Source organism: Centropristis striata, chromosome 11 (genome assembly GCF_030273125.1).
Source record: "Centropristis striata isolate RG_2023a ecotype Rhode Island chromosome 11, C.striata_1.0, whole genome shotgun sequence".
NCBI classification, from domain to species: Eukaryota; Metazoa; Chordata; class Actinopteri; order Perciformes; family Serranidae; genus Centropristis; species Centropristis striata.
Genome location: NC_081527.1, coordinates 8,144,359 through 8,158,262, shown reverse-complemented (window position 1 = coordinate 8,158,262; position 13,904 = coordinate 8,144,359). Strand labels below are relative to the sequence as shown.

The following is a 13,904-nucleotide window of genomic DNA, read 5'->3' as shown; positions in this document are numbered from 1 at the left end:
ACATTTAACTAAAAACCCATTCAAAATCCTCATTGAGTTTTAGGAGGACAGACCCCAGGGCGCTAAAATGCTAACTTACTTCCTGGTTTAAGAACTCATTCCTGTGGCGCCCTATTTAGTTATATTTAGTCAGTTTGAACATTAAATATACTGTTACTGTTTATATATGTTTGATATATGTCAAAAAGGATTAGCTAATTATTGCTATTTTATGTATTATTTACGCTTTTTGCAACTTTTTGGGAATCAGGGTTGTAGATTTGCTGCAAATACAGCTATATGATGTAATATTCATATCAAGAGTAAGTGGAATTGGTTTAAAGTTTCATTGTGCTTGTATTGTATTGAAAAATTGAGTAAAACAAAAGAAAAAGTACTGACACATTGCCAGCAGCAATTTCTCTCACAATAATAATTTATGTGCTCAGTTTTAACCAGTTCATCATTATTAAAGACCAGAGACAACTAATGCTTCTAATAACCAACAATTATCTTTTTTGACCACCAGAGAGGATACATTAAACCACAATGTGCAGTGAAGTGCAGCATGACTCGGTGTGATCGTCACTTCAAAAACTGTTTTGATAGTCCCAGGAGGGTCCACACAGCGCTGCAGGAAGCCCGGTCGCCAAAACTGTCCAGTAAATGATTTATAAGTCAGTGCATGTGAAGTCATGTCTATAACTCTTGGTTTCATCATACCAACTGAGTCTAAAGAGGAAACAAACTGCTGGGTAACTGAGGTTAAATCAAAAAAAAAGTTGGAGTTGATGCTGGAGTTTGGATAATGGTGTCTGAATTTCTTCAAAGCATGCCCTGCACCTCGCAGTCTCATCACTTCTGCCTAATAGGAACATGAGAAAAAGAGACGGTGCAAAGTTCAAAACTGCTCATTTTTAAACCTGTGCACACCTGGCAGCTCTCTGCAGAGAGAGGGCATTCCTGTGGGTTTTTGGTTTCATTAAGTCCCAAAAATGAGATAATGCAGACCTAAATCCTCGTGAAAGGAGCTTTTACAACGCTTACAAACTCACTGTAACAATTTGCAGTAAGAAAACAGTCAAATTGTGACAGTAACATACTGTTTTCCATTAAAAAGGTATTATACTGTAGAAAACAATGCTTTTGTAGGCAGCTTGCCGTTTCCCATAAAATATATTATATATATATACATATACATATATGATTATAAATATTATATTATATATTTTACTTAACTAACTCATTCAGTATATGGTATATTAAATTACTGAGGTTACAGTGAAGACCGCTTAATTAGTAGTAATTGGCTTTCAGACAGTAATAAGCTCTATTTACAAAAAATGACTGTATTTTATAATGCAACAATATTGCACTATACTGTGTTTTAGTCTACTGTAAAAATCAATGAAATGCAGGATTTTACTGTAATTCAGTATGTGGTTTTATCACAGTAACATACTGTAAAGTAAATAACAGTAGAGGAACTGTAAAATTAACAGTAAAATACTGGCAACCCTGCTGCCAGTATTTAACTGTTAATTTACAAGACAATTGTTTACAGTGTATCCAAACAGCATGTAACCACAATGACATGAAAGCCTTTACATTTAAACACGAAAGAGAAAAAGATAACAGAGCTGCTGAGTTTTATCTTAAACAACGTTTGGGGCAGACAATGTGGCAGTAATATTATTTCTTGTTTACACTTCCCTACAACATTTGATGCTCAATGATGCTGACACTTTCCATTTATGCTCCAATATTAGAAATTAACTGCACCCAAGGATGATTTACACTCACTCACTGAGGTTTGCAGCTGAGCCGTTTGCTGGCTGGCAGCAGCGTAATGCAATTGGATACATGCGCTGTTCATAAAATAGCTTTATTCTGGATTTCGTACCACTGCTGCAGCATCATATTCCACATCGTCATTCATTCATCCTCTCCCCTAAACCCAAACATACAGCTGAGTTAATGCCGCTTTGAAGTGAATTCTCCAGCTGCCCCTGTGCCAACAGCTAGCCCGCGATGAACAGACACGCTGACACATACTCAAACCAATTGGTAATTTCCACCACTCGTCTCTCTCCTCACTTCATGACTGGAAATGTGAAAGATCTAAAGCCTTCTGTCTGCAGTACTTAAGAGTAAAACAGCATGCAGTGTTTTTGACACACAAGGCAATTATCATCGATGTGAAGCTTTAATTTTGTGAACACTTTTAAACCGCACGGCACAGTCACCACTGAGACGACCGGCTCGACAAGTCTGCAAAACATAAATCCTGCTGAATGATAGAAATGTTCACTGCAAATGTTTTCTGTTGTTTATTCCTGTAATAGCCTGGCAACTCAGTATGGGTAAGGACGTCTTATGGTTTATTATAGGCAAATATTTGTCTGTCTATAAACAAACATAATATTATGTGAATCACATTGTCATATTGCACCATGTCCACTTCCTCCAACATTACTTTATTACTAGAAAACTCTCTCTGTCTCTCTGTGCTGCCTGCAGAGCATAAACGACAGAACAAGGGGAGATAATCGATCACGCATATCATCATTCTCCAGGACAAATGAAAAATATAAAATAAAGGGAAATATGTGTGGCCAGATAGACTTTAACAGCTGAATATTCTTAGGCTGCCTGCCCACGTGTGGTCTATGTGTGAAAAATACTGCAGCTTCAACTAATCATGTCCACAGCTTTCTTATAGTGTACACCACTTTAACAACTTTGACTCTATCATCCCGAAGGAAATTAGATCTACAGCCAGCATCACATCACATCAAGGACCATGACAAACATGAAATATTGAGTAAGAATTGAGTAAGAATACAAAAAAACAAATGTCCACACCACAAATGAGAGTAAGGTACACCTGCCACACTAAACCTGTAGCTAAAAAACAAGCTAAAATATTATAAACAGCAAATGACGTAGGAAATTAAATAGAAATAAATAAATATTCGATCCAGGCTAATCTAAGATATCCAAGAAGCCTAGATACCTAAGAAGTCTTATTGGCATCGACTGTTGACCTGCTATCTCCCCCTGAAATCCACTGCCCGCCAACCCTGACTGTGTATAATTTGGACAAATGACAAAAGGTTAAAGACAAGATGGATTCAGCACCATAATGCTGTCAGCACAGGGTGCTCATGTTGGAAACTTTTTAGTTTGCCATAATAGAGGTAGACTGATATATCGGGGCGATATTTGCGTTTTTTACTTGTATCGGCATCGGCCGATACGTGCGTGAATTCGCTGATCTATCAGCCCATTTCACTGAGCCAACAGCAGGCAAGGCTCGGTGCAACATCTCCATTCTCTGGTGAGCTGCTGCTGATACCGGAAAAAAGAAAAACACATCAAATATGTGGATCATCTGAGGCGCCACCACCTCCAGGCCTAGAACAACATACAACTGTTAATATGTTTTGTTTGTTTTGTTAATATACATTTGTTTTGTTTTTTTGTTTAAACTGAGACTTGTGTAACATTTGTTATCATTGTGTCATTTCCATCATGTAAATGGGGGGAGAAAAGGCAATATCGGCTTCAAGAATCGGTCCAAAAAAATCAGCAGCACATATCAGGGATCGGTTAAGACTGATGTCATAATAATCGGTATCGGCATTGGCCTTAAAAAACCCGTATCGGTCGACCACTATGACATAATGACAAATGCTGTTTCAGCCCAATAAATCAAACCAGATCCAGCTTGGAAACAAGACCAGAGCACTGGCCAATATATTGATAATGGAATTTTTAACTCCCAAATTTCTGTATTGACATAAAACAATCAGCCCTATTCAGGTTAGGCATTTAACACTCTAAATTCTTGTTATTGCTAATTTTTTTAAAGCAAGCTTTCTTACTTCTAATCTGACAAACTGATCTACAGTGAGTTAAAAGCTCCTTAGACTGGATTTAGACGTCATCTTTCAGGGTGGTGTTGGGCCTAATCAGTCTCCAGATAAACTGGCCTGAGCCGGACTTAATAGGCCCTAATTTGTGATGTTATCTGGCACTGAGCTGCGCTGATGTCAGAATCAACTTCTCCCTCCTGGTCACGCTGGGCAGCGTTTACCTCTGGAGGGATTTTGGCCTTTGCCTGGGTGGGCGGCAGCTTGCCCGCCCGCCCTCATGTCACTACTGAGAAGCTTAAGACGGCGGCATCAATACAGACATTAGAATGAAAAAAGGATTAGCACAGGCTACACTGGGTCTCAATGGACAGCGCAGTGAAAAGCCATCTAAGCTAAGAAGGCATTAGATCTAAAGTCAATGGAATTGCCACCACTTGCTCTGGTGAGGGAGTGCGTGGGGCCACTTTGATACGGGGAGTCAATGACAGGCCACTTTCAGGCTCATCTGGCAAAATAAATATATTTATCGAACAACAAATTAAAAGCACTTTTATCAGGTATCCTTCAAAGAGGAGGGGGTAAATATCTATTCAAGAGGACACTTTGTGTGATTTATGGTCTCATCTTGTGCCAAATTGATTTGGCTTCTCTAAATACAAACTTGTATGTATTCTTCACAAATAAACATGAATTGCTTAAACGCCAGCGAGTCATAATCTCAACACCCACACACAGAGAAACTGACAGGGAGCAGATGCCCGAAAAGACGAACAACATCATTTATAAAGGATAATAAGGCGATGGCTTTTTTTTTTTCCCCTCTGTGCATTTGCCGCCACGTGCCATTTTGCACAATCTTCAAAGTCTAAACACCACACCCCCTACAGCTCTGTTGCCTCAATCAATTTTTCTTGACGTGAAGAAGCAAGGGAGAGAGAGAGAGAGAGGGAGAGAAGAGAGGAAGCCGATTCTTCACGGGGCCTCAGAAGTAGGGCAAGGATGGTCCCTGCAGGGGACGGGGGGGGTGGGGGTAGCACACGGTTGAGTTGTCTGATTGGCTGGGAAGGAGGTGAAGTCATTTTTGACGGTTCTGTGGACCCTGCAGTGGAAAGGCTAAAGACTCAAGGTTCAAAATGTAATGACAGGAACCTCCACATATCAACAGACAGCTGAAAATATCTCCACACCAAAAATCATTCCACTTCAAAGAAGACTTTGTTGTCGAGTGCAGCTGGCTTAAAACTCAAACCTCACTTCAAATCCTTCTAATTATATAGAGTGTTCCCTACTGTGCTTTAATGTCTCAAGCCTCCGGATGATAAGTGAGATCAGAAAGAATGAAACCCCTTAAAATACAAAAAAAAAAAGGAGCAGTCTGAGCTCTTCTCATTCACTCCTGCACACTTGTCATTGCCACTATTTGAACAAAATACTCTCTTGAATGCAGCAGAAACAAAGCTCCACGTGGCTTCTTTCGAGGTTGAAAACTGAGATCTGACTTCAACAAACTCACCAGAGGCGCAGTCCTCCTCGTCCGCCCCGTTTTCGCAATCCTTCTCCCCATCACATCTCCATGACAACGAGACACACTTGTTGGTGGATCCCCCACAGTCAAATTTCTCTGGAGGGCACGTCTGTTTGCCTGTGGGCAGAGATGAAAGAGATAGAGATTACTGCAGTGGTTTTATGGCCCCATAAAGGCTGCAGAAAAGAACTACAAGACACTGCTGGACTCGATTTCTATCGCCCCCACGATGCAGTTAAAACTCATCCAAAACTCCACCACACTGGCCAATTGATTTTACTGTCTGGGCCACCTCTAAAGAGACATGTCGAAAGATCATGAAATACTGCAAATGCACAGTTGGCTGTCAGGCAAAAGAACAACTCAGCCCTCCCCCTATCTCCTTTTCCTGCCAATCTGCTCCAGTTGGCACAGGCTAGGTTTGATCCAGATTACAGTGCGTTTAATATGAAGCATGTTGTTAATTATATATCTTTGCTTACAGTGCAGCCCTAAGCTTCCCAGTATGAAATCAAGGGGTCAGCCTCCATCATTTAACTTTTTGTTGGTTTTATTTTGATATTTAGGAACAATGGCTCCCAACCTTTTGATGTCACACACCTCCACAGACGAGTCAAGTACCCCGTCATTACTGTTTCAAATGTGGTCATTTGAATTTCAAAAGAACTTTAAACTGAGTGCTATTTAACTCTTTTATTTATGCAAAAGACTATATTGCTGCAAAAATGTTTTCATACTTTCAAACTGTCAAATGTTTAGGTAATTGTTGCCAAGTTTCTATTTGAATACCCCACTAGGAATGTCAGAAGTTGGATTTCCAGACATTGACACACCATTTATTACTTTAAGCTGACTATTGTATCTACTTATTTCAATCATTTCTCTATCCCTTTAGGTAATTACACTATTTCAACCATTAGCCATTGCTTTTAGCTAGCTATTTTTGACCATTTTGCTTTTACTTTTAGCTAGCTATTTTTGACGTATCCCTTACTTTTTGCTGACCATTTCAATAATCCATTTATTACTTTAAGCTAACTATTTTAACTACTTGTTTCAATCAATTCTCTATCCCTATAGCTAACTACGATATTTTGACCATTTAACCATTGCTATTAGCTATTTTTGACCATTTTGCTATTACTTTTAGCTAGCTATTTTGACCATTTTGCTATTACTTTAGCTAGCTACTCTCATACTTTTATCTAACCATTTCAACCATCCATTTATTACTTTAAGCTCATAATTTTAGCTACTTATTTCAATCACTTCGCCATCCCTTTACAGTATTTCGACCACTTAACCATTGATATTAGCTATTTTTTCAACCATTTAGCCATCATTTTTTAACAAACCCATATCACCGTTTACTTTTAGCCAGCTATTTTCAACATTTATCCATAACTTTCTTAACTATTAACTAATCTATTTCTTTTTTGCTATATTGCTATAGCTTATATTACTATTAAACTATTTGAACTGGATCCATTTTGCTTTTTCACTTGCTAACTAGCTTTCACGGACTCTAAATCACTACACATTTTGCCCAGAGGGTACCGCTGACAATGTAGATATGTTTCTCATTGAAGTGACATTTCTGCTTTAAAATCAGCCGAGCAGCTCTACAATCGGTCCACGTCGCCCCTGGCAACATATAAAGGTTAGCTTTTGAGACCCTCCAATAGTCATGCTTTCTTTTTCACAGGAGCTTACTGAAACAGCACTGCTGACAAACAATGCAATGAGAGGATCATTAGTAGTGTGACAACTGGGAACAAGCTCCACAATGAACATAATTTATGAGGTTAGAGAATCTCTAATGCTGTCACGAACAGTTAGGTGTAAACTGCAATTGGACCAGACAGGGAGAAGGTCGACCGAACCATCTTTCTAAACAAAGCACATCTGTTCATATGGAAATGAATGCATTAGAGCACTGCACTTAGGCTAAAATCTAATTCCCTTTATCTAATGTAAATTCAATATGCAGTAGATTTTAATTATTAAATGAGCTACTGTATATCTACCATGACAATTATAGAGATTAAATTGCAGAGCGTATTTAAGGTTTGATTGTAGTGGGTCTAAAGGGTTTCAAACATAATTGTGCATGCTTTTTAATTAAATACAGTGTAAAATCATAATTTGTGATATCAGTAATAAAATCGTTTATAGGCTGGAGAAAAAAAACGTTCCTTCCAAGTCAGAATAATAATTTGCTTTATAAAAAATGTGTCCATTTGCTGCTTTGGGAGCTAATATCAATATTTGAGAGTCTGAAACTTAGATAAAGATATATTGGGCAATATGTTCTCAATGGCAGGTCATGTTCCTCAACACAAATAAAAAGACACACTTTTTTTAACAAGCCATAAAGAAAAAGTTCTTCCAAAGGTTCCTAAAAAAATGCCTGGTCAGCATTCACAATTCCCTTATTCAGCAGTGTTGGGATAGGCAATAATGACAATAATGTAGATACAGACAGAAAACATACAGTGCAAAAGAGCGGTACAAAGTGAATTAAGGAGCTGTGTTCGATCTTGTCTTGTATTTAATATTCAACAAGTTTACAGGACAAGTAATGTTAATTTGTGATCTACACTAAAAATAATAATAATACATTTGATTCATAAGCACCTTTCTAACACTCAAGGACACTTGACAATAGTTTGAACGAGACAAAACAGGCAATGAAAACAAGACACAAGAAATAAAACAGAACAAAGAGTGCGGTGCAATCAAACAGAGTCAGCTAACTGGAACAGATGAGTTCTGTCTCTCATGTTGCGGATTCTATTTGAATCCGAAACATGTATTTGATACGTACGGTTGTATTCAAATAAGTCATCAGTGGTGGGTTGTGATTAGTGTGTCGTTCCGTTTGAAAGCGTCTCTTGCCAGAAGGACATAAAACCTTTACGTGCTTGTTCCTGCAATCTTACTGCTTTGCTTCATAACACAAAATGTGATGGAAAATTGAGACTTCCCTGAATACTGATCCTTTTTCTCATTCACACATGATCCCATGCAGGAATTATTCCTGGTCCCTGGTACCTGTTTATCTTAAAGAAATTAAATGGGATTCCTAGTGTAGCTGTTGAGATAGAGCCTGAGTTTGTTCCACCGCTGTGAGCTCTGACTGAGATGAATGACCACAGGGATCTGAGTGACAGCCACAGCCAATCATGCAGAAGCAGAGGAGCACAACGGTCGGGCCAGAGTGGAAGGTTTGACCATGGCTTGAAGGGAGGAAGGAGCGATTCCTTTCACTGCCCTGTAGGCCAGCATCCGACTTTTGACCTCGACGAGAGCTGCGACAGGGAGCGAGTGTAGTGGAGTAATGGAGTGTCATCCATTTCCTTGTTACCTGTTCTGCCCTACAAAGCCTAACTGCAGTAATGAACATGGTCTCACAGGAATCCGTGAAATAGCCACGGATTCTCTGGCTGTAAACTCCATGAGGCCAGTTGCAGTTTGATGATGATATACCAAGTAAAACTGGAGATAAGGTCAAAAATATTTAGTACAAAATGATAGAACTGGATGTAACCCTCTTATATGTTTTACTTGCAACATTTGTTCACATTTGCAACATTTTATGTTGGACTTAAGGACTAAAAAAGACACAAAACGACCAAAAAAAGACACAAAATGACTGAAAAAAGACACAAAATCACCATAAAAGACACAAAATGACCAAAAAAGGACACAAAAAGACACAAAATTATCAAGAAAAGACACAAAAAGACACAAAATCACCATAAAAGATACAAAATGACCAAAGAAAGACACAAAAAAGACACAAATTCACCATAAAAGACACAAAATGACTAAAAAAATACACAAAATTACCAAAATTGTTACACTAAACAAACAAGACACAAATAAAATACAGTCACACTACAAGAACACAACAACAACAAGATCATATTTATGTTATTTTTTCTTTGTTTCTTTTTGGTTCAAAATGTTGATCCAGTAAGTCAGAATAAAAAATCAATTATTATCAGGTCATACAGGTGAAGTTGTGCTGAAAAAATATATACCAACATGGCATTAAAACATTTTTTAAGTAGTGTATACAGGCAGGGTGAAAAGGATTCAAACATGGACAAAATAGCCCAAGACTCCATAGAGTTAATAGAGTTAACAGTTGATATAGCGGCCTGGTGAATAGGTAAGCTAACCACCATTAGACGTCTTTTTAGTATAAAGATTCGTGTTTCATCTCTTTATTCTTGAGTGTCCCTGCAGCACGGAGGGGTACAGAGGCAGGGAGGGGCAGCTGGTGCCCTGGAGACCGAGCTGTGAGAAAGGCTGATGCAGCCAGGCCCTGACCCCACACACACACACACACACACACACACACACTGGCCACTGCAGTGCTGATTCTACAGCAGGGAACACTCAGAGAACATTGCATTATTCTGCTTGCTGAGTAGTGACATTTACCTACATTTTCCAATCCACACATTGCACTTGTGAGCAAATTGCCGTGTTAGGGTGGTGAACAGAAGCTGACTGTAATTCACACTTTGATGCAACTGTCAAAAACGTCAAGGTACAATCTGAAACATTGTGTCAAACAATGTCCTGCTGTTCCACTGGTGCGGTGAATAAAACAGCGGGGTAGTAAAGAAATAAGTGCAGTGATCTTCCACCTGCCAGCTCTGCCACGGCTGCCGTTGCCCTCATGGCTTATATATGAGAATGAGTTATAAAAGAGATATTTTATTCCTTCTGTGTCTGTTTCATGTGTAAGGAAGTTTGGAAAGTGTCTCACCAAGGCAAGTGAGGACTCTTTGATGTGGCTTGCATCAATGCTAAATTCTTCATGCACGCCACAAAAACAATTACACTCTGCGATATGTTATTTCAGTCGCTTCTTTCCTTTCCAGACACAAGCTGTCGAGGGAGCAAACAAGTTTAATGAAGACTAGAGAAACTAAAGACGGGAAGGGATGATTAGCTAAAACGAATGATTACAGCTGAGTAATGTGTGACAAAGACAGACCGGCTGGTCAGGGGCGCGATGAAGGAAATGTTTCTTGGAAATGTCTGAGATGAAAGGAGCGAGGAGGTGGAGGAAATAACATGCTGTCGGAATGGATTCAAACTAATGTAGGTCCAAAGGGGAGCTGACAGAAAACAAGAATCAGACTAAGAAAATGAAAGGGAGGTTGACAGAGAGAGCAGAGCGGAGAAAAGAGGAATATAGAGAGAGCTTCGGAGACGCGCCGAGAGCGAGATAGTGCATAAAGGAGGAGAAGGATGAAGAGACAAACTGCTGCATGACCTTTCAGGTTCTTATCCTAAAGCGGAATCAAAGCCATCCATACCAAGTGGAACGAGATGAAGGCAGGCAGAGCGAAAAGACTCGAGCAGAATCTGAATCCGGCGAGCGGAGGGCGAGCTGCCCCGTCCTTTTAACTGATGACTCTTTAATGAACCGTGAGCTTCGTTTCCGCCCAAATCCAAACAGAGAACAAAAAACTTCTCCACGACAAAGCGGCGCCCGCTCCTCGTGGCAGCCATTGATTAGTGACACGGCAGGTTTTTATAAAGACATAGGTAATGGGTTTTTGCTTGAGAAAGAGGCGACGTTATAAAAGCTAATTACTCACAGACAAAACTGACATGGTTAGCATCCATAACAGTGACTTTTGGCATTGTGTACACCAGTGGTGGAATGTAACTAAGTACATTTACTCAAGTGCTGTACTGAAGCACATTTTTGAGGTACTTTTACTTGAGTATTTCCACATTTGTAACATTATACTTATACTTCACTACATTTTAAGGGCAAATATTGTACTTTTTACTCCACTACATTTAGCTGCCAGCTTTAGTTACTTTTCAGGTTCAGAGATTTTAAATTTAAAAACATGATCAATTTAAAGTTGTGAGACAATTGATGACTCTTTAATGCAGTAGTTCTCAACAGTAATATACATGTTGTCCACGACCCCCGCTCACTGAACACAATCTCACACGCACAGTTCAGATCACCAAAAAAAGAAACAAAATGTCTAAAAAAGACACAAAATGACCAAAAAAAGACACAAAATGACTAAAAAAGACACAAAATGACAAAAAAAGACACAAAATGACCCGAAAACACACAAAATGACCAAAAAAAACACACAAAATGACCGAAAAAACACACAAAATGACCAAAGAAAGAAACAAATTGACCAAAAAAAGACACAAAATTACCAAAAAAGACACAAAATGGCCAAAAAAAGACACAAAATGTCCAAAGAAAGAAACAAATTGACCAAAAAAAGACAGAAAATTACCAAAAAAGACACAAAATGACAAAAAAACAACACAAAATTACCGAAAAAAAGACATTAAATTACCAAAAAGACTAAAACACATGAACACTTTAACACAGTGGAGACAGAGCTGACTTCCAAAATGTTTTGGCGACCCCCAGAAATCATCTTGCGACCCCAAGGTTGAGAATAGCTGCTTTAATGAACCGTGAGCTCTGTTTCCGCCCAAATCCAAACAGAGAACAAAAAATTTCTCCACGACAAAGCGGCGCCCGCTCCTCGTGGCAGCCATTGATTAGTGACACGGCAGGTTTTTATAAAGACATAGGTAATGGGTTTTTGCTTGAGAAAGAGGCGACGTAATAAAAGCCAATTACTCACAGACAAAACTGACTGCCGGGCTGTTGTTTACCACCGCGGTGAAAAACGAGGATTCATCTCCACTGTGGCGTTTTGGCAGGAGATCTGTTTCCAATCCATCACCTTTTACAAGACCCAAGGCAGTGTTTCGTCCCAACAGCGCGTTACTTTTCATTTGATCATCACCATTGACCTTGTTATTGCCGACAGCCTTTTTTACCCTAAAGTTGACGCTCAATGGAGAAACTCTTTAATTTGTCAGTTGTCACCAGGCATGTGCACTAACTCTGTGATAAAGGAAAAGCCTAATGAGTGCTGTGGAGCTGCAAACCTGTGAAACTGATCTGATATAATGAACTGCAGCTTTATAACAAATGTGACACTACACATCAGCCTGCCAAGGCATTCCTGCAGTCATCATTTGCAGCTTATTCATGTAAATTAATGTCTTTTTTGCAGCTTGCAGCTGATAATGGAGATTGCACAGTGGGGTTTTATCTTACAGCCGTTTAATGAGTTTTTATGTGTGGTTTGTGGCAGCCTGACTTGTCAATATCGACAGTTACATGTTACTTGTCTGATATACCAAGTAAAACTGGAGACAAGGTCAAATATATGTTGTATAAAATGATAGAACTGGATGTAACCCTCTTATATGTTATACTTGCAACATTTCTTCACATTTGCAACATTTTATGTTGGACTAAAGGACTAAAAAAGACACAAAATGACCAAAAAAAGACACAAAATGACTGAAAAAAGACACAAAATGACAAAAAAAAGACACAAAATGACTGAAAAAAGACACAAAATGACCAAAAAAAGACACAAAATGACTGAAAAAAGACACAAAAAGACACAAAAAAAGACATAAAATTACCATAAAAGACACAAAATGACTAAAAAAATACACAAAATTACCTGTCAAAGAAAGAAAGAATGAGACCAATAAAACAGAGCAAGAAATCGCTTCATTTATAGCTTTTAAGCAGCCAACGTTGAAACATTTGCAGACAAGAAAAAGCTGCAATGTTAAAGGGATGGTTTTTATTTTTCTAAGTGGGGCTCTGTGAGGTACTTTATCCTTGCCTTCCACTGTTTTACATCAGCCCGCCAAGGCATTCCTGCAGTCATCATTTGCAGCTTATTCATGTAAATTAATGTCTTTTTTGCAGCTTGCAGCTGATAATGGAGATTGCACAGTGGGGTTTTATCTTACAGCCGTTTAATGAGTTTTTATGTGTGGTTTGTGGCAGCCTGACTTGTCAATATCGACAGTTACATGTTAAAAAGCATCATTCAGAATCTAAAATGACACATCACAAACCTATTTGTCCTCACCATCCACTCCAACTGTCAGCTAAAAGGCTCCCAGCGAGCATCTATCTGGGTCCGTGTATGTGTGTGTCAACGTTCTGGTTCCGATGGTGCAGGAGATAAATCGGCCTCTCTGCCTCGGAGCTAAAAAGGCACAAAGCGCTCCAATAACATGAGTCATACTCGGATTCAGCGCTTCATTAAGCCGGGTTAGCGTAGCCGTGTCCTCCTCTCTGAATTATAGATCTGGTACAGCGGAGAACACTTGCTGCTTGCAAACTACAAGATGGAAAATTGTTGTTTTCGGCACAAAGTGCATTAGCAAGTAATGCACTGTGGCGTGCAGCTCTGCTTAAAATCAAGTGCTGTACTTGAGTATGACTTCATCAGCTGGAGAAAGCCAGACTCATTTTGGCACTTTTAAATGTTTTTCATGGGTTTGTGTTTTAGCAGAAACTGGGCAGTGGGTACACGCTGGATTTGTTGCCAGTTTATGACAGAGCTAACACATATAGACACCTATTCTCACTCACACCGATGGGAGGTCGAGAATAGAGTGGAAAAATA

At 39.2% G+C, this 13,904-nt stretch overlaps 1 protein-coding gene across 2 annotated transcripts in view; it reads right to left on the bottom strand.

The window, feature by feature from the left end:
- LOC131980218 (low-density lipoprotein receptor-related protein 8-like) overlaps window positions 1-13,904 on the bottom strand; it is a 155,797-nt gene that overhangs the window by 71,855 nt on the left and 70,038 nt on the right. For both annotated transcript variants that reach the window (XM_059344431.1, XM_059344432.1), the window contains exon 4: window positions 5,371-5,499. In XM_059344431.1, coding sequence (XP_059200414.1) covers window positions 5,371-5,499 — 129 coding nt within the window. The remainder of the gene's footprint in view (window positions 1-5,370; window positions 5,500-13,904) is intronic.